At 40.8% G+C, this 22,582-nt stretch overlaps 1 protein-coding gene across 1 annotated transcript in view; it reads left to right on the top strand.

Annotated features, from left to right (window-relative positions):
• SLC26A4 (solute carrier family 26 member 4) overlaps positions 1–2,270 on the top strand; it is a 55,247-nt gene extending 52,977 nt beyond the window's left edge. The window contains exons 19-20 of the mRNA XM_040260834.1: positions 361–444; positions 2,247–2,270. Of these exons, the coding sequence (XP_040116768.1) occupies positions 361–444; positions 2,247–2,270 (108 nt within the window). The remainder of the gene's footprint in view (positions 1–360; positions 445–2,246) is intronic.
• Positions 2,271–22,582: the final 20,312 nt, after the last annotated feature.

Consider the following 22,582-nt stretch of genomic DNA (forward strand, 5'->3'; position numbering starts at 1 on the left):
TGAATGCTCAATGCTTTACTAAGTGCTCTTAGCTTGGTTATTGAAAGAAAATGACCATTGACTGCAGAATCATTTAGGCCAACTGGATGGCTTGCTAAGTGTACACTTCAGAGGCTGGGGAAGAGAGTTGCGAAGGTTCGACAATGAACTATACCAGCTCACACTTGAATGTGAAAAAAATGGTGGAGGGAGAATTCTAAGTGGGAAATATGAAAGAACAAGAAAGCTGAAAAGGATTTTGAAGTATGCAGATTTTAGATGAGAGACACCAGCAAAGCTGCATATCATTTTCAGTGAAGAAACAGGTAGGTTGATGCTATTAGACTTCTAATAAATAGTCTCTGTGTTCTCTTTGTCAAGATTGCCCTCATCCAAGACTGTAAAGATCCTCTTGAATTAATGGAAGCAGAAATGATCGAAGAAGAACTTGATGTCCAAGATGAGGTATGATCATTATTATTGTTCAAAGAAAAGAATTTGAATTAAACAGAATAATACTTGTAGTATTAAAAATATTTGATAAAAACTATCCAGGGAAAATAATTTTAAGAAAATACCAAGAGGGTAAAATGGAAAACGAGGATTCTCTATTGAAGACATTAAGTACCAGGGGATGGGGAGGTGCCTTTTGCCTCCAGCCTACAGATGTGATCAGCAACTGGAAGCAGCCAACACATTTGTCTTGATTTTATACCTAAACTTCTGCACACTTTCTCTTTCAGAGACCTAAGTCCAGTGGGACAGGAGAAAGGTGAATGGAGGGAATTTTTAAGCCAGGAGTTTCATAAGCCTCAGAAATATTGAGTTGGCCAAAAAGTTCATTCAAGTTTTCCAGCTCTTAGGGACAAAACCAAAAGAACTTTTTGGCTAACTTAATTGTATGTGAAGAGTAGGAACCTCTTCCTCTGACTGATGATGGCTTTAGAAAGAGACAGATTCAAGTTGAAAGATGTTTCAAAATCAAGTAGCCCCACATCCTCAGCTCTGCCCATATCCTTCCTACCCCACCTCTAAGGATGTTCTCTCAGCTTTTGTGTGAATGTTTCTAGACATTGGCAATTAGTAGCTTTTCAAGGGGGTTTGCTACACAGCTGGAAGTGTCCAGGTGTCAGCTGTGCTTACAGACTAGATTCACTCTTTCTCTAAGAATTACCCAGTGGACTGAGATCATTCTGGTTGCCCTCTCTGAACAGACCTTAAATATTTGAGAGCAGCTTTCATGTTGATAACAGACTCTACCCTGAGTGAGACTCCTGTTCTCTTTACTGTTCCTCACAGATAAGAAATGTGTTAGTTCTTCCCTGAACAAGAAGGGGATACAAAATCCCAGACAGGGTCAACTATGATGTCCCTTGGTCTCATCAAGATATTTACATTACTGTGACTTAAGAATGGTTTTATTTTCATAACAGCTATATCAATTTTTTTGCTTCTATTGAGCAGGGGTCCACTAAAGACCTGAGCATTTTCACATGAACCGTGGTCTAGGTGGGCGCCCCATTTAGTTATAGAATTGGTTTTGACCTTAATGCAGAACTACGTATTTTCTGCTAGATTACAGGCAGAGAAGATTTTCAGGGAAGAAATCACTAAGTAGAGTGAAAATCAGGGGTTCTGCATTTTAGCCCATCAGCATAATGAGCCCAGGAATGTCATTATGAAGCTGTGAAGTCCTTCCAGCTTACTAGTTTATGATTAAGGCTATAGGGACAAGTTAGTTGAATGAAAACTCATATATCACAATTGGAACTTAAGAAGTTGCCACACTGTAGAAGTATTTTTGATGCCACATAAAAGCATCATTCAGGTAGGGCCCTTGTAGATAAGGAAACTGTAAAGCAGCGTGGTTTTAAGGGGCTGAACTTTACTTGAGTGCTGGCCCTGATTCTGCATCTTACCATCTGAGTAGCCTGGGACAATTTACTTATCCAGACCTCATTTTAGTTTCTTCATGTAAAACAGAAATAATACGTTACAGAGTTGTGACCATTAATGGGTACATGTAAAGGAATAAAACAGTCTTGTACATAGTAAGTGCTCAAGAAATAGTAATGATTGCTTTTAAACTACATCCAATTAGCACATGATGAGGTACAAAATTAAGTTTTTACCCTACTTTCCTTGTGGTGCTATACGCCTATGTAAATGTAAGCAAACAACACTACAAAGACATATTTGCAAAAAAGATTAGGTAGACTTAAGGAGAATTCTGTTGCATCAACACTGTTTCCCCCTTGCTTCCACAGGCTATTCGAAGACTTGCTTCCTGAAATTGAGCTCAGGAGGTCACTCTAAGCAAAGACTGACTGCGTGGCAGAATTTCCCCACCATGTAATTCTATGCAAATATTTTCTGCATTGACTATTTCCTTTGAACTTGAAACACGCATTCTTTTTCCAGTAGACTTTTAAAAATCTTTTTTTTTTTTAACCTCTTAACCACGGAAAGAGAAGCACAAAGACTGTTTCTAGGCTTTATTTCTAAAATGAGTATTTTATTTCTAAAATGTGCAACATGGTCAAGAGGGTTTAGCGGTTTGCAGGATCTGAGGGAACCATACTGGTGCTCCTACCACAGATTTGCTAGGAGTGTTCATGTGGGTACACGTGTACTTCTGTGCAGCTGGGGTAAGGATCACCCAACAGTCTCTGTGGGCAGGTGAGTCAGGAATGATTATCCTGTAAATCTATTTCTGATTGACCTTGATACCTATGAACTGCTCTGATCACAGTGTAAGGTCACAGTGAGTAAAGGCTGAAATAGAATTATTAGTGTACTTATCAGTAAAGGTCTTTAGAAATCCCTTTTGGTAAATGCATCCAAAAAGTTTTAAAAATACAAATTTGGTTAATGAAGTATTACTGTATGTGACCAGATAGGTAACTAGAATAAAGGAAATATTCACTTAAAAGTTATAGAATTGACTCAGAGAAGTGAAGTGATAAGATTATTGTGGTTTATTGATATCATTTTTTGATATAATAAGCAAAGCTCACAAATAAGATCCAGTAAAAATATAGGATACACTATCTTTAGTTGAAAAAATACAGTTTTAATTTAGCTTAGTTTATAGAAATGTGGAGAAGGCAGTGGCACCCCACTCCAGTACTCTTGCCTGGAAAATCCCATGGATGGAGGAGCCTGGAAGGGTGCAGTCCATGGGGTCACTGAGGGTTGGACAGGACTGAGCGACTTCACTTTCACTTTTCACTTTCATGCATTGGAGAAGGAAATGGCAACCCACTCCAGTGCTCTTGCCTGGAGAATCCCAGGGACGGGGGAGCCTGGTGGGCTGCCGTCTCTGGGGTCACACAGAGTCGGACATGACTGAAGTGACTTAGCAGCATAGAAATGAGCATTGTGTAGAGTATATTTAAGTATGGTCTATTTAAAATCTAACAGAAAAATTGTGTTATTTTGAACAAAAATCAGTTTTAATATGCTCATAAGACCATGGTGACTAAAATATTTTTTGTTAAAATGTTAGCAAGTATGTGAAGTGATCTTTAACTAAATTCTAAACACCTTTCAAAAAATCTGAAAAGTGAACTGCTTATGTGTATATATATATGAAGACAAAGCATTCTAAATGAGCTCAGTATCGAAGGAAAAAAGTTGGTTTGAAATATACACATTGAAAATATATGTTTTTAAAAATCCATATGTTAAGCCAAAAAATATTTTTTCCTGAACCTTTTCTGAAGGCCAACAATTTCCAGGCATTGTGTATAATGTATCGGCTTTGGTCCTGTGGACTGGTTGCATGTATTTTACACTGGACTGAATGAAGTTGTACTTCATTTCTAGAGAAAAATACTCAGGTTTTCAACTGAGATAATGTCTTAACTTGACTGAGAATGGTATTGTACCTCTGGCACAGATGTGTGGAGTTCCTAAAGGCAGTTGCCTATCCAAAGGCAGCATATCTTATCTCTGGTTTTCTTCTTAAATATAATCAGAAATAAGGTCTCTATCTACTTCTGAAGAAATGTCATTAGTGATCAGATCAAATTGGCTGACTAAAAAGCATCTTTCTCTTCCTTCTACCCCCACTACATGTTAGAATTTCAGTGAGTTATAGTGGCCTGTGATGTTCCAATAGTCTTTGATGCTCATGAGTTATACTGTCTTTAATTGATAGGGAACAGATTTCTCACCTAGTTGGGTACAACATAACCAGGATTGTAATGTTATCTCATTACAATTTACAGTAATACTTTTCTATAATGGCAACAAGTCATAGCTCTAAAGACTGAATGTAATAGTCTTGCAGAAAATGGATGAATACCTCTGTTCAATAGAGGAAATATGCACTGCTCTCTCTTTTTTTTTAGATCAAAGGAAATACCAAAGTTATCTTTTAAAGGCTAGAGTTTTGTAAGATCTTGGGTCCATTTGTGGCTATATAAGACCACAGTCTATTTGACTTGTTTCCCAAGCACACTCTAGTAATTTTGTCTCTTTATGCATCTTGTGAATAGTAAACATAATTTTAATTCTATATTTTCAGTAGAAATTTTACTTGAAATTAAAGCTTTTGTTATGTTTTTAACCTATAGGATAAGATTGTACTATTGTATATGAATTTCAACAAGTGAAAAAGTCAAATCATGTACATATGGAAATATTTGCACATATTTTTATGAAAAATAATGTTACCTTTTAAACTACTCTGATGTGTCCCTTCTGAACGAAACTATTAAATATAATAAAAATGCTAAATTTTAAGTGTGCCAGTACTTTTTTTTTAGTTGGGATATAGTTGACTTACAATATTATATTAGTTTCAGGTATACCATATACTGGTTCAAAACTTTTATAGAATATACTCCATTTAAAGTTATTATAAAATATTGGCTATATTTCCTGTGCTGTGCAATATACCCTTGCAGCTTATATATTTTATACATAATAGTTTTTACCTCAGAAGTCCTCACTATTATTTTGCCTACCTTTCTACTCTCCCCACTGGTAACTCCTAATTTTTTGTCTTTATCTGTGAGTCTGCTTCTATTTCATTATATTCATTCGTTTGCTTTATTTTTTAGATTCCACATATAAGTGATAACATGCAGTTTTTGTCTTTGTCTTTGACTTTATTTCACTAAGCACAGTACTTAACAGGTCTATTCATGTTGCTCCAGTGGCATTTTTTCATTCTTTTTTTACAGCTGAGTGATATATATATAGTAATATTCCATGATATATATATATATCCATTTTATATATATATATATATTACTCTTTTATATATATATCATGTCTTCTTTATCTATTCTTGGACACTTAGTTTGCTTCTACATGTTCGTTATTACAAATAATGCTCCTGTGAACATTGAGGTGCATGTTCTTTTCAAATTAGTATTTTCATTTTCTTCAGATAAATACCCAGCAGTGGAATTTCTGGGTCATATAGTAGTTCTAATTTTAATTTTTGGAGGAGCCTCCATAATGCTTTCTACAGTGGCTGCACTTATCTACATTCCCACCAGCAGTGTAAAAATGTTCTCTTTTTTCCACATCCTCACCAACACTGGTTATTTGTGGTCCTTTTCATGATAGTCATTCTGACAAGTATGAGGTGATATCTCACTGTAGTTTTGGTTTGCGTTTCTCTGATGATTAACGATGCTGAGCATCTTTCCATGTGCCTATTGATCATCTGTATGTTTTTGTTAGACAAATGTCTATTTGGGTCTCCTACACATTAAAAAAAAAAATTTACCTTTTAGTTCCCAGTTTCTTTCCTTTCTCTCTCTTTCTTCCTTCCTTCCCTCCTTTATTTTTGGCTGCAATGGGTCTTTATTGCTGTACATGGGCTTTCTCTAGTTGCGACGAGTGGGGCTACTCTTCAGCTGTGATGCACAGGCTTCTCACTGTGGCGACTTCTCTTGTTGCAGAGCACAGGCTTTAAGGCATGTGGGCTTCAGTAATTGTGATGCGTGGGCTCAGTAGCTGTGGCCCATAGGCTTAGTTGTCCTACGGCATGTGGGATCTTCATGGACCAGGGATCAAACCCATGTCCCTGTAACTGCACACAGATTCATAACCTCTGGACCACCAGAGAAGCCCTTCTGCCCATTTTTTTTGATTGGGTTGTTTTTTTGATATTGAGTTGTATGAAATGTTTATATATTTTTAATAATAACTCCAGTGGATCATATAATTTGCAAGTATATTTTGTCACTGGTTTCTTGTGCTGTGCAGTGGTTCAGTATTCTTATTAGCCATCATTTTGATGTATTCTTCATAGCTCTACTTCCATTTGTTTTGGGTGTAATTTCTTTTTGTAAAAGACTTATTGATGCAATAAACAATGTCACATAAATATCTCAGTTCAATCTTATAATTCTTACCCAATTATTTCCAGCTTGTTCTGTGCAATGATTTTCATTATTTTAAGCAAACTTTTCTTTCTGGTACGAATACACATCAAAATGATGCAAAGCCTAGTGTACTGCATGAATTTTCACAAAATAAGCACACCAGTGCAGCCAGCACCCAGATCAAGGAGCAGGAAATAGCCAGCTCCCCAGATGCCCTCTCCTGCTCTCTCCCAGTAATTGCCTCAATGGATGATTACTGTCCCGACTTCTGACACTTGTTCTTTGAATTTCATATAAATGGAATCAAAATGGAAAGATTTCTATCAAAATCATAAGATTGTTTCCCTTTCTCTTTTGTGTCTTCTTGCATTCAGTATTACAAATGTAAGATTCATCCACGTTATTGTATATAACAATCTTCATTAATTCTCATTGTTAAACAGTATTCTTTTGTCTGGGATTCCCTGGTGGCTCAGATGGTAAAGAATCTGCCAGCAATGCAAGGGACCTGGGCTCAATCCCTGGGTTCAATCCCTGGGTTGGAAAGATCCCCTGGAGGAGGGCATGGCAACTGTCTCCAATATACTTGCCTAGAGAGTCCTCGTGGACAGAAGAGCCTGGCGGGCTACAGTCCATGGGGTTGCAAAGAGCTGGACATGACTGAGAGATTAAGCACAGCACAGCACATCCCACTGTATAAATTTACCACCACTTATTTATCTGTTCTACTGTTTATGAATAGTTGGGTTGTTTCCAGTTTTTAGCTTTCATGAATAGTGCTGCTGAGAACATTGTTAATTTTTTTGGGTAAACATATGCAGACTACTCTATGAAGTATATACTTAGGAGCAGAGTTGCTGTGTCATATGGTTATGTTCAGGGCTTCCCTGGTGGCTCAGTGATAAAGAACCTGCCTGCCGGTGCAGGAGATGTGGGTTCCATCCCTGGGTTGAGAAGACCTCCTAGAGAAAGAAAGGGCAACCCACTCCAATGTTCTTGCCTGGGAAATCCCAGGGACAGAGGAGCCAGAAGGGCTGCAGTCCATGAGGTTGCAGAAGAGTTGGACACGACTCAGTGACTAAACTACAACAATAATACATATGTCCTACTTTAGTAGACACTGCAATAGGTATCTACGGCAGACTATTTTCCAAAGTGATTGCATCGACTCACACTTGCATCATATATGAGAGTTTCAGTTGCTACGTTTTTATCTACACTTGGTTTATGTGTCTTTTTCATCTATGCTTGTGGCTGTGTATTAGGATCACACTGTGTTTTTAATTTGCATTTGTCTGATGACTAAAGAAATTGAACACCTCAGATGTTTATTATCATTTAATACTCGAGAGAATCATTGACCCAACTCATTTGTGTGTTTTTCTTTTTGGACTAACTGCCTTTTCTTTTCTTTTCTTTTTTTTGGCTGCACTACATGGCACTTGGGATCTTGGATCCCCAACTAGGGATCAACTTGTATCCCCTGCATTGAAAGCAAAGGGTCTTAACCACTGAACCACCAGGGAAGTCCTGGAATTTCTGGCCTGTTCCTGTGGTCTACACAACTCACCTGCCTGTCTGCCTGCTCTCCCTACAGGTCTTCAGAAAAGCAGCTGGGGATTCACTAATATTCTCACAGAGCTCCAAGAAGCTGAAGACCTATCTAGACTTTATACTAATTTTAAATCTGCTAAGGTACCCCACTTCATCTCTTTCTTCAGGAACATCTTTAGGCCTAGACACAGAGGAAATATTTGTGCACAAGATCCAACCCACGTCACTGTTTTAGACCAAGTGCTCCAGTATTCTGAATCCCTCCCCATTATATTAAAAAAAAAAAAAAGACCCTTTTATTTTGAAATGATTATAGATTTGCAGGAATTTGCAAAGACATGTACATCAGGGTTTCTTTGCACCCTTCACCCAGCCTCTCCCAATGTTAACATCTTGCACAATTACAGTACAATACAGAACCCAGGAAATTGACATTGGTACAAACCATAGAGCTTATCACATGTCACTGTGTGTGTGTGTATAGCGCTATGCAATTTTGTCCCCAGTATAACTTCATGTGGGGCTTCCCACATGGTGCTAGTGGTAGAGAATCTGTCTGTCAATGCAGGACCTGCAGGGAATGTGGGTTTGGTCCCTATGTTGGGAAGATCCTCTGGAGGAGGGCACGGCAACCCACTCCAGTACACTTGCTTGGGGAATCCCATGGATAGAGGAGCCTCATGGGCTAGTCCATGAGGTTGCAAAGTGGGGCATGACTGAAGTGACTGAGCACGCATGCACACACATGGCTCCACGCACACACCATTGCAATCAAGATGCATAGCTGTATCACGAACACACAATTCCTTCTGAAGGGCCTTGAGAAAAAGTACAGATATATGTCTCCACATCCCACCACTCCAGACTGAACAAGGACGTTCTGAGTTGGAGGAGCACCTCTGATAATACACTTCCTGTGGCCAGGATACATTGACCACCAAATATTCCACTTTAGAATGTGCTTGAAGTTTTCTCCATTTTTACTCATGACTATCCTAGCATGGAGGAGCTCTGGGCCATCCAGGAGGAGCATGTGAAAATCACCCTTTGGATGTAAAAGAAGGATACAAGTCCTTGACCAACCAGTACTACAAGTTGGCAGAGATTCTTCAGTATGGAGAACAGGTATGGTTCTTGTCCTAGTCAGTTCAGGCTACTATAACAAATTACCATAGATGGAGTGGCTTAAACAACAAATGTTTATTTCTATTTCTCACAGTTCTGGAAGCTAGAAGTCTGAGATCTTGTGCCAGCATGGTCAGTGAATGCCCTCTTCCTGGTTTATAGAGGACACTCAGGTGTTGTCTTACTGTATCCTCATGTAGCTAGCTCCCTACTTGGAAGACACTAATTCCATCATAAGGGCTCCAACTCTCCTGACCTAACTACCTCCCAAGGGTCCCACCTCCAAATACCATCACTCTGGGGCTAGTTTCAACATTGGAATTTGGGAGAGGGACACATTCAGTTCATTGCAGAGACCTGTGAACTCGGTGGCATTGCTACACACCTGAGGATGGGTCCTGATCAGAGTAGTCAGCCCGACTGCTTCCAGGTGAATTCACTTCTGAGCTCAACAATTCATGGTGAGTATAGCACTTCAGGATCCTTTAACCCACTCCCCCAAGCTTACACCATATACAAAAGGAGGCCTGGGCATCCTTTGATTCCCTGGCACAGAAGTATTCAGGTGAATAGGAGTGGTCTGGACCAGTAGAACAATTGGTGTGCCTATGCCCTTTCTCCAGTAAGCTCCCAGTTAAGTGGGTAAAGGAAGGAAGTGGTGAGAAATAAGGCTGAGAGGTGGACTGGGGCCAGATTACCAGGGACCTCATATGCCACATTAAGAAGCTTGGATTTTATCTATCCTCAACTCTGGCAAGAGATAAAAGCAAAATGGCTGGGTTACATTACCTAGCTAATCCAGTCAGCTGACCTGGATACCTAGAAATAAATTCAGAAGGTGAAATTAAAGTAGAGATGAATGAAGCTCTTGTGGTTGGTTTCCAAGGACAGAGTAACAGATGGAGGATTAAGCTTAGGGATTTTTAAAGACAATTTCAGAATTCTATCATCTACAATGATATGAGGCATTACTTTTATGATTACGAAGGTATGTGCTATATGAAAACATTTAAGGCAGAAGTAGATACTGATTTGAGATTGAGGAGTCAATGTTTCCTTATAAACATGTTGCTGTTTCTATGCAGGAGTCCCCTGTCTTTTCTGGTTTTACCTGCTAAAACAAAGGAGGAAGTGATTGCTTAATATTTATGTTTAAAGCAGTTGTTAAATGTCTGTGACAAAATACAAGTGTGCAAATGAGTACTCTGTGCTACCTGCTCCGGAAGAAGTGAAGGCTTCCAAGCTGTGGGGATGAAGCCTGCTTTCTTATTCCCTCACCACCTCTCCTCTACACTGAGTGGTGGCCCAACCAGAGACACAGCCAACCACTCAGCAAGAAGATGCTCAGGAAGAAGATCTGGAGGAGAAACAGCATGCAGGCCTGATCTGCCTGTTTAAAGAGCTGAGGCTACTTTCTTTTTAATTTCATCTTCCTTTATTTTGTTCAGGGTACTAGCTTTTCCATCAGCTCCTTATTCATCAAGTGCCTTTTCTGTGACATGTACGGAACTAGAAGCTGGGTAGACATTCAGTGGGCAGCAAAATCGAGCCCATCTCTATCCTCCTGGGCTAAAGTCTAACGTGGGAGATGGTCGATAAACAGGCCAAGAGCCTGGTAAATAGAGGCTGACAACTTTACTTGTGGTAGAGGCTTGAAGGCGACACACAAAGGGCCTTCTGTCATGGTGGATGACTGGCTTGGGAAGGCTGTGTGTGCTCTCCAGGGAGGTAATGCTTGAGGAAGGAACTAGCAAGCACAGACCTGGGGGAAAACTGTCCATGCGGAGGGAACAGGTCAAGAAAAGACCTGAGGCAGGATTAAGCTCAGCTGAGAAGTGGTCATTTGGGACTGAAAGATCGGCAGGATGGAGGAAGGTCCTAGATACTCAAGAGTTTGTAAATGGAAGGCTTTTAGCTGGGAAAGGGATGGCCAGCTTTGGTTTCAGAAGATTACTCTGGGTGAATTGTTTGTTTCTATGTGCAGAGGGTATCTCTCAAGGAATACACAGGATCTGGTCATCCTGGTTGCCTTCAGGAAGAGGGACTAGGGGTGACTGGTGGTCAAGGGCAGGAGGAAGAAGCTTTGTAGACTATTTGTTCACTTCTGATTTTGAAGGTATTATATATTCTAAGACTAGACACAGGAATAGGAAGAAAGCTATTTTAGATGTCTGGGACAAATCTGAGACAGACGTAAAAAAATCCGGTGATCAGACTATGGGAGTGAGGAACAGGGAGGAATTAAGCTGATCTGTGTTTTTGGATTTAGGACTGAATGACAAAGTAGATGGTGATGAAAACAAATTGGGGAGAGTTGAAGACGGACAGTTTGGGAGCACTGGCAGCTCCAGAATTTCTAGTTAAAAGAGGCTTAGGAGTGCCCAGCTAGTTGAAGTAGTGGCTAGAAGAGATTTACCTTAAACAATGAATTTTCTTAACTTTTTTTTTAATCAGTCAGGGTATGTCATATTATACGTAGTAACCCCAAAATACAGACAGGCTTGAGAGTCCCTTGGACTGCAAGGAGATCCAACCAGTCCATTCTGAAGGAGATCAGCCCTGGGATTTCTTTGGAAGGAATGATGCTAAAGCTGAAACTCCAGTACTTTGGCCACCTGATGCGAAGAGTTGACTCATTGGAAAAGATTCTGATGCTCGGAGGGATTGAGGGCAGGAGGAGAAGGGGACGACAGAGGATGAGATGGTTGGATGGCATCACGGACTCGATGGACGTGAGTCTGAGTGAACTCCGGGAGTTGGTGATGGACAGGGAGGCCTGGCATGCTGCGATTCATGGGGTCGCAAAGAGTCGGACACGACCGAGCGACTGAACTGAACTGAACACACACATGAGAACTAAAAAAAAAAAAAAAAAAAGCCAAACCTCAGTGACTTACATAACAAAGGTTTTTTTTTTCTTCTTCTTTTTTATTGTTTTCCTTCTTGCTTAAAGTTTGCTGCCTGTCCAAATGACTCTCTGGGCAATTTTCTTCCACGTGATGGCTCAGCATTCCAAGTTGCTTTAATCTTAGGTGTCTTTATCTCAACAAATGATAACCTTAAAACAAAGAAGGGGGAGGAAGACAGCAAGGAGAATTGAACACCTAATCTTAAATATTTTCTACCAGGAAGCAGCACATGTAATTTTCAACCACATTTCAGTGGCTAACATAAGAGTCAGAGCTAAGCCTACCTTTAAGGAGGTAGATAAACATAATCCTTTTATATAAATAAATATGATGTCTAGGAAAGGAAGGAGAGCCAGAAGTGCTGGTGACTCTAGTAATGCTTACTGTTGTATCTACATAAGCATAAAAATACTTCAAAGATCTGTACTGAAGAATGGGGCTAGAGGTCAGAGGAGAGGTGGAACTCGGGTCCTCAATGAGCACCAACGACCCTCTGCAGTGTGCTGTTTTGTGTAGGGAGAAGAATCCCACCCACTCAAGAATCCTATTGTATTCTGCATACATTAAAGATACCTCTATCCAAGTGGAAATGTCAAATAAGCAGCTAAATCAGGTCAGAGGACAAGTCTGGGCTGGAGCTATAATTTGAGAGATTAAAATATATCTACCTGCAGTTGGATATGAGAAGTCCACGAGAGCGGTGTGGGCATGAGAGTGTCTAAATAAGGAAGATTTACAGAGTATGACTGGGAGACAGTCATGGATAGAATCCTGCTGACAGTGAAAATTAAAGGTGGGTCTGGAAAGGAGACTAAAAGTTTTTAAAAGTATGCACATTTCTGCTCTTATCAATGCAAATGCTTCCACTTTCATGGTGGAGCCCCATCCCTTCTGAACCTCAATTCCTCTGTTTACTGAATCAATTCTGTTAGCTCTTAAACATGCTTCAGTGAGATCTCCCCTCTGATAAAACAAGGCCTCCCCTCTAGCCACTGCCATCACAAACCTCTAGGCAAATGGCTCTGCTTTCAGTCTCCCAACATTCCAAGTTCTGTGGTGCCTTTGGACTTACTGTTCTCTCTGCCTGGAGGCTTCCTCCCAGGGTCTTCTAAAGATGATCTCTTTTGCAACTTCTATGTTGCAGCTTAAATGGCATCTTCTCAGAGAGGCCTTCTTTGTCCACACTATGTAAAGCAGCTCTCCCTGAGCCACAGGTGCTTGTCTTAGTCCGTTTGGGCTGCTGTCACAAAAATGCCAAAAATTCAGTAACTTGTAAACAACACACATTGATTTCTCCCAGTTCTGGAGACTGGGAAGTCAAAGATCATGGCTCTGGCAGAGTCAGTGTCTGGGGAGGGCTCACTTCCCAGCTCACAGAAGGTGCCTTTTCACTGTGTCATTACATGGGGGAAGGGGCAAAGGGATCTCTTTAAGGAGTGATCATTTCCTCCTAAAATATATTTTCAGCAATTTTAAGATGCTATGTTGATAGGAGAGTTGTTAAGAATATGATGAGGGACTTTTCTGGTGGTTCAGTGGCTTAAGACTCCATCGTCCCAATGCAGGGGTAGGGGGAAAGGAGGCTTCAGTTCCTGGTCAGGAAACTAGATCCTGCAATTAAGAGCTCGCAGGCTGCAAAGAACATCCTGTGTGCCACAACTAATCCCAGACACAGCCAAATAAATAAATAAATAAAAGGAATATTAAAAATAATATGATGAAAATAATATTTGAGCAAGTGGTCTGAAAGGCAGATTGCAATGCAAAGCAGAGAAGTGAGTCAAAGTGGGCACATTTATCAGAGCTTGCTGTCCTATTCATCCAAATAGTGGGGCTCACCTGCCCAAGCCCAGGGCCTGGTATCTCTGATGAATGTTCTAACCTGGCTGCACCCTCAAGACAGAGCCTTATCTAGCTACACATCATAGTGCTTAGAACAGTGTCATGCACAGCAGGTGCTAGGTAATTGCTGGATAAATGCTAACAGCTGCAATCAAATATTGCAGCTGGTTTTCCTAGATCAGTGCCAAAAACCACCCAAAGATCATGACATGAGGAATTTCACTGGTAACCTGCGTTGGGGGTATTTGCAATTGTGTGTTGGCTAAATGGTCTAATTGCAGGGAGGGCATAGAAAGAGAGGACAGGAAGGGGAGCCAGGGAGACTGCTCTTTCTAGAACTGTGGCTGCAAAGAGAAGAAAGGAGAGGATAGCAATTACAAGATGCTAAATGGAGAGAGAATTATCTTTCAAATGGTGGAGATTTGATACACTTCATTAGAATCTCCTGGAGTCTGGGAATCAAAAACCGGAATACATTTTGACCTGTAAGTATTTTGGACAACTGCTTTAATAATTATTATGGATCAAATGCTTAGTTTTGGGGCCACAATATATGCACATTGCCTTATTACCACACTTATTATTATTATTACCACACTTTTCTCTTTCTATAGGACTTCCAAACTTTTGATGGCAGACAGACAGTATGTATGTGACTTTATTTACCTGTGACTAGTGCCATCTAGTGGACATCATCTCTGAAACAGCTTTGAGTTCAGGATTTTTATCTACCTGGCAAAGGTGGTGATGAAGATCTGGAACATTCACTACATGCTTATTATTTATTAGTTGGAAACAGCCAACACCATTTTGCAGACTTTGGAGACTGAGGCTGCTCAGGAAATAAATTTCAGGGTCCATGTGCTAATACATTGGGAGGTGAGTGGATGGTGGTGGTGGATTTAGCACCTGGGAGATGACTGATAGGTTCCAAGAAAGCAGCTCAGCTATCCCCTGGGGCAATACAAAGAGACTAAAGATATGTCCTGCACTGGACACTGGGCAGATAGGATTCATTCTGAATTCCTCTGGTGCTCTAAGCAAGAATACAGGTGGGCCAGGCCATCACTTTTATTGTCTTCCATTGCAAGAGATAAACACAATAAATGGGATAGCTGAAGTAGGGCGAAGACTGGCACTTTTCCTCCCGCCATATCCAATTAGAAAGCTCAGATTCCACCCAGACCATCTGGACTCTCTTTCCTGATGAAAGTGAAAGTGAAGTCGCTCAGTCGTGTCCAGTTCTTTGCGACCCCATGGACTGTAGCCCACCAGGCTCCTCAGTCCATGGAATTTTCCAGGCAAGAGTACTGGAGTGGGTTGCCATTTCCTTCTCCAGATGAAGGACGAGTATATATCTCTCTAGCCTCTTAGTGAGAAGTTCAGTACACTTCCCAACTCTGAAGTCTAAAGTCCAGAGTCTCACCTAAATATCATCTAAATACAAGTGAAAATGTAGATAGGATTCATCCTACGGCAGAATTCCTCTCCAGCAATAAAACCAAACAAGTGCTCCCAAAATATAGTTGTGGGACAGGCATAGGAGAGACACTTCCATTCCAAGAGGGAGAAATAGTTAAGAAGGAAGGATCAGTTCAGTTCAGTCGCTCAGTCGTGTCCAACTCTTTGTGACCCCATGAACCACAGGACACCAGGGCTCCCTGTCCATCACTGACTCCTGGAGTCCACCCAAACCCATGTCCATTGTGTCAGTGATGCCATCCAATCATCTCATCCTCTGTCGTCTCCTTCTCCTCCTGCCCTCAATCTTTCCCAGCATCAGGGTCTTTTCAAATGAGTTAGCTCTCCGCATCAGGTGGCCAAAGTATTGGAGTTTCAGCTTCAACATCAGTCCCTCCAATGAACACCCAGGACTGACCTCCTTTAGGATGGACTGGTTGGATCTCCTTGCAGTTCAGGGGACTCTCAAGAGTCTTCTCCAACACCACAGTTCAAAAGCATCAATTCCTCTGCGCTCAGCTTTCTTTATAGTCCAACTCTCACATCCATACATGACTACTGGAAAAACCATAGCTTTGACTAGATGGACCTTTGTTGGCAAATATCTCTGCTTTTTAATATGCTGTCTAGGTTGGTCATAGCTTTCCTTTCAAGGAGCAGCATCTTTTAATTTCATGGCTGCAATCACCATCTGCAGTGATTTTGGAGACCAGAAAAAGAAAGTCAGCCACTGTTTCCCCACTTATTTGCCATGAAGTGATGGGACTAGATGCCATGATCTTAGTTTTCTGAATGTTGAGCTTTAAGCCAACTTTTTCACCCTCTTCTTTCACTGTCATCAAGAGGCTCTTTAGTTCTTCTTCACTTTCTGCCATAACAGTGGTGTCATCTGCATATCTGAGGTTATTGATTTTTCTCCTGGCAATCTTGATTCCAGCTTGTGCTTCCTCCAGCCCAGCGTTTCTCCAGGAAGGATCAAGCAGGTCCAAAACTCCACAAGGCAAATTCCATTTGTCCCGGGTCTTCGTTGTGACATGCAGGATTATTACTTGCAGCGTGTGGGATCTAGTTCCCCCACCAGGTTCCATCCCTGCTTTGAGAGCACAGAGTCCTAGCCACTGTGAACCTGGGCCCCCTGCATTGAGAGCCCCTAGTCTTAGCCATTGCACCACCAGGGAATTCCCTCCATTAGATCTTATGGCTGTTTGGTTTGATCCTCTTGCCCTCCAGCCCCACAGCTCAGTGGGACAGCCCTGCCCTCATGGCTCTCTGGGAGGGACCTGTCTATGCAGCTCTGCTGAACAGCAGTCCTGCCCTTTGAAACAAGATGGAGGCGGCCTTGCTGCCGTGTTCAGCCTTGCCTTGGGTGCACTGGACCTGTGATAGGCATGGCAGCCTTGAGAATCTGTGTAGTCACCTAAGGGATCCTTCTTGCTTCTTGAAGGATAGTTTCATGGTCCCACCCTCTGAAATCCAAGTCCAACAACCTTCCTTCATTCCATCCCATCTTGTCTATTCGTTTTACTTCAAACTGGCAGTCTCTGTTGTATAATCCCACCTTTTTGCCTGGTTTCTGTTGAGATGGCCTCTGAGTCCATGACTCTACCAGATGGTTGTTCAGCCATAGCCTTAGTGTTCTCTTCAGAACAAGCTTTTTCATTTTTTGTGTAATATGAATAGGCTGAAGATTTTCCAAATCTTCCAAGTTCTGGCTCCTTTCTTTGCTTAACAATTCCTTCTTCAATTCAGTTCTTTCCTTTTGCACTTTACTATATGCAGTCAGGAAGAACCAAGCTGCCCCTTCAATAGTTTGCTTAGAAATCTCCTTAGCTAAATGTCAGTTCTACCTTCCACGAAGCACTACAGTGCAGCCAGGTTTTTTACCGTTTGATAATGAGGACTGCCTTTTCCTGTAAGCATGTTTCTGCAATAACATTCTACATTTCTTCTTGATGTCTGTATGCCTAGTACACATCTCACAACTCTGCCAGCCTCTTCCAGTCAACCATTTTCACAACTTTAGGTATTTGTGGCAGTAGCACCCCACTCACTGGTACCAAACTCAATCTTAGTCAGCTTGGGCCACCATAGCAGGATATCATAGATGGGGTGGCTTAAACAACAGAGACTTATTTCTTCACAGCTCTGGAGCCTGGACCTCTGAAGTCTCTGAGGGTGCCAGCATGGTTGGACTCTGTTGAGAGATCTCGAGCTCACTGCCTTCTTGCAGTCTGCTTACATGGCCTTCCTTGGGGTGTGCACGTGAATAGAGAGAACAAATTCTCAGCTGTCTCTTTGCTCAGTCGCCCAGTCATGTCTGACTCTTTATGGCCCCATGGACTGTAGCCCGCTAGGTTCCTCTTCCCATGGAATTTTCCAGACAAGAATACTGGAGTGAAGTGCCATCTCCTGTTCCAGAGGATCTTCCCAACCTAGGGACAGACATCTCTTGCATTGGTGAGTGGATTCTTTCTGACAAGGGCACTAATCCCATTATCAGGGTCCCAACCTCATGACCTCACCTAATCCTAATTACTTTCCAAAGGCCTCATCACATTAGGGTTTAGGGCTTCAATATATGAATTTTGAGACGATGCGAACACATTCAGTCCATAGTACCAGATATTTAATTTCTTTTGTGCACATTTATTTGTATTGCAAATGAGTCTTTCCAGAGCATTTATCCAACTTTTTATTATGTATTTTTTGCACCAGAAAAACAGAAAGACAGTAGTGCACCACACCTAGATTCATTAATTGCCTCATCTGCCTTATCTACACGACTTTATGCCTATTAGCTATATATTTTTATCTACACGACTTTATGCCTATTAGCTATAAATTTTGTTTAAAGTATCTTGCTTACATGATATTCAACCTCCAGCTACAACAGCATGCATCTCCTAGTCAGAATACCATTATTACTCTGAAGAAATAACTCCCTTATGTCATCTTCCAGCCGATCCATATTAAAACTTTCCTAATATCTTTTATAGTTGTTTTCCAGAGTTTGGATCCAACGAAGCTACAAGAATTGCATTTAGTTATTGTAGTTCCTCAGTTTTATTAATCTAGAAAAGTCCTACCCTTTTTTTCCCCATGACACTGACTTTCTCAAGAGACTGAGGTGTGATAATGGCCCTGTGACTTATTATCTCTTAGAGATTTGTACAGAAATATTGACCAGTAGGGGAATCGCTGTTACAAAAATACAGTGCATAATTAATAGACCTCAGATTTAAACTTACCTGAGTGGAATCAGAAGGTTTATCAACTGCAGTAGTTAACATACTGTGATATGGTGATAATACTAAAGAACACTGTATGTTCATAATTCTAGAACTCTGCCTAAATTTACCATTGTTTTCAACTTATGTTCATTAATGATTCAGCTCACCAAACTATATGGATGACAAGTTTTTAAAATTCCAACTAAAACTTTTCCAACAATACAAAAAAAAAAAAAAAATACAAGGACAAAATTTTGGGAATCACTAAATATCAGTCTGAGCTTCCCTGGTGGCTCAGATGGTAAAGCATCTGCCTGCAATATGGGAGACCCGGCTTCAATCCCTGGGTTGGGAAGATCTCCTGGAGAAGGAAATGGCAACCCACTCCAGTATTCCTGCCTGGAGAATCCCAGGGATGGAGGAGCCTGGTAGGCTACAGTCCATGGGGTTGCAAAGAGTCGGACACAACTGAGCGACTTTGTGATCTCGTGTGAAATATCAGTCTATACAGAAATAATTATTATTAACACAAGCTGAACAGCTTGCTCAGCTATCTCTCTTTACACCTAGTATATCAGTAGCAATACTTTCATAAAGACAATACAGTAGCCTATATTCAATGCAAGGCCTGTGTGTCCATTTCTTGCCCTGCCTTTGCTCCATAAGTACTGCATTTCCCCTGGCTCCTGTGCCAACTGACATACAGCTAGGACCAATTAATGGTGAAAAAGCTGGCTTAAAAATCAACATTCAAAAAACTAAGAACATGGCATCCATTCCCATTACTTTATGGCAAATAGATGGGGAAAAATGGAAACAGTGACAGATTTTATTTTCTTGGGCCCCAAAATCACTGCAGATGGTGACTGCAGCCATGAAATTAAGACACTTGCTCCTTGGAAGAAAACTATGACAAACACAGACAAGCATATTAAAAAGCAGAGACATCACTTTGCTGACAAAGGTCTGTATAATCAAAGCTATGGTTTTTCCAGTAGTCATGTACAGATGTGAGAGCTGGACCATAAACAAGGCAGAGTGCCAAAGAATTGTTGCTTTCGAACTGTGGTGCTGGAGAGGACTCTTTAGAGTCCCTTGAACAGCAAGATCATCAAACCAGTCAATCCTAAAGGAAACTAACCCTGAATATTCATTGGAAGGACTGATACTGAAGCTGAAGCTCCAATACTTTGGCCACTTGATGTGAAGAGCTGACTCACTGGAAAAAGACCCCAATGCTGGGAAAGATTGAGGGCAGAAGGGGATGACAGAGGATGAGATGGCTGGATGGCATCATTGACTCAATGGATATGAGTTTGAGCAAACTCTGGGAGATAGTGAAGGACAGGGAAGCCTGGCATGCTGTAGTCCACAGGGTTGCAAAGAGTTAGACATGACTTAGCAACTGAACAACAAAACGTGTATACGTTTAAACAAGCACACACCTATACAGTTTTTTTTTTTTAATTTTTATTGGAGTATAGTTGCTTTACAGTGTTGCGTTAGTTTCTGGTATACAGCAAAGTGAATCAGCTATATGAATACATATATCCCCTCTTTTTTGGATTTCCTTCTCATTCAGGTCATCACAGAGCATAGAGCAGAGTTCCCTGTGCCACACAGTGGTTTCTCCTGAGTTATCTATTTAATACACACAATCAATAGTATATATATGTCAACCCAGTCTCCCAGTTCATTCCCCCTCCCCTAACCCCAGTGTTTATATGTTTGTACTCTTCATCTACGTCTCTATTTTTGCTTTGCAAATAGGTTTAACTGTACCATTTTCCTAGATTCTACAAATATGCATTACTATTTTTTTCTCACTCAAAACCTCAGGCTCGCTGTACTGCTTGAGTTTCTTCATGTCAGCAGATACGGGTTGTTGTCTTCTGGAATTAAATGTTCTTTGCTCATTTTATTGAATGAACTGTGAAAATTGGTATAATAAATTGTCACTAATTCTTTACAATTCTAGTGGTCACTGCCATTTTATTGCAGTCATTTTTTTTTTTTTGCAGTCATTTTTTTATTGCAAGGTTCTATCCAGTTGTTTGCCATATCCATTTGTGGTCAAAAGTTAAAAATTTTTTTGACAGGGTCATATTATGTTTGATGGCATTCTTCAGTAAGTCAACAAATATTTTTGTGCCTTCTGCTAAATACTGTATATTATACAAATATGAACTACTAATGGATGCTATCCTCTAGGGGCATACTTGATAAAAATGTTTCTAAAGTATGAATTAAGACAGTGATGTCCTAAACATAGATCTGAAAGAGCAGTAATTACCAAGAGGAATGAAGGAAATGAACATTTATTGAGGGACTGTTATTTAGCAAGCAATAAGAAGCCTTCACAGATGGATCTCCTATGATCTTCAGACCAGTTCTGCAAGGAATGTTATTGTCACCATTTTACTGACATAGAAACTGAGCTTGAGTAATCTTTCAATATCACACAGCAAGAGCTGAGATTTGAACCCCATTTTGCCTCATCCCAAAGCTCATGTTCTTTCTCTACTACATATATTATCTATTGGAAGCATGAGTCAGAGAAGCCTTGACGGGGAAAATGGCACATGAACAGAAGCCTTGGTAGGTTTTAAGGTGGGAGTAAGAACTGCAAATTCAGGCCTAGTATTTTTCTCAACTGAGGGACAGGTGGGTGTTAAATCTACTGTCAAAAAACTGTTTTCATGTACTAGTATGACACACTGTTTGCTCAGAGTAGTGTAAAACCACTAAACATTCTTTTCGGTATGAGCTGAACAAAGAGAGACGTGGAGAGAAAAAACCAAGACAAGAATCTTTTAGTAGAGGAGCGGTTGGGAGGAGCAGGCCTATAAGCTGAAAGGATATCCACTGCAAAACTGTCCTCAGAAGAGAAGGAAGGCTGCAGAGGTTCTCTAGAACAAACGTTCCTATCCAAATGGGTAAATACATCGCCAGGCTTCAAAGGACAGAGTGGGGGAGTGCCTGAATCAGTAATGTTCAGTCCTTGTAGTCTTGCTTCCTTCTTATTCCCCAAATCTGTCTCTTGCCCAGTTTTTGATAGTTTTTGGAAAGCTGGGAACCATACTTAATAAGGCTCAGCTGTGGTAACATGTTTGGGCCATTTCAGCAGCTGGTAGGGAGAGGAGAAAGCTGGAACCGTGAGAGGCTGGAGTTAGTTAAGTCTGCTAATGACGCTTGAAGGCCGATCACTCAATTTACTCCAATAAACAAAAGTCAAAGAGCCTTGGCTAAACATCAGGCTTGCTTGGTGTGTGCATTAGTATGCTAGGAGGTATAAAACTGCCCTACTGACCTTATCGTCAAAACCTATCTCCAATCCATATTTATAGGCAATAATGAAATTGCAGGTAACATTTAACACTCATTTAATAATGGGCCAGGTGCTATATTGTTCTCTCACTTAATCACCTCATGAAGCAATGAATATAGTAACTACTCTGGTAATAAAAACTATCATTTTATGAGGGCTTACTGGGTGCCAGTAGGTACTAACTGCTTTAGATAGAAAACAATATTTAATTCTCAAAATAGCCCTACAGGTAGGTACTATTACCATTCCCACTTTATAAATGAAGTCAGCCAGCCACGAGATTAGGTAATCTGTCTAAAGTCTTACAGCTGTGTTGGGCTTAGAACCCAGTTTTTAACATCCAAGTCCATATATCTATCACTGTAGTCCACTACCTTTCCTATTCATATCTACTTATCAAACTTGTTCACGTTTAGTGGACACTGTCCTGATCGGTTCTCTTATTAACAGATCACTCACACTTGCGGGCATTTTGGCCATCACAGGGAGTCTCAGGCTTCCTGGTCAATTGTTCTTACAGGTTAATAGTACTGACTTCCTCCTACCCACACTTAAGATCTGCTCATTGTTTCTGAATCTACCTTGCTGAATTGTGTTGTTTTTATAAACATAACATGCTAGGTTTTGTCTATATGCTCTTTCTGAACTGTTACTCTGAAATCTTTTCAGGGTTCTCTATAATCAGACCTTATTTTTCAGTATTCCCAATCATGGACCAAAGTGAAGCTGATCCCTGTTCTCTATAGAAGTGATGACATCTGTGACCTTGCTCTTTCTGGTTTGATGTGCTTCTTTCATTTCTCTCAC

This window comes from Oryx dammah, unplaced genomic scaffold (genome assembly GCF_014754425.2).
Source record: "Oryx dammah isolate SB20612 unplaced genomic scaffold, SCBI_Odam_1.1 HiC_scaffold_18, whole genome shotgun sequence".
Taxonomy (NCBI): domain Eukaryota; kingdom Metazoa; phylum Chordata; class Mammalia; order Artiodactyla; family Bovidae; genus Oryx; species Oryx dammah.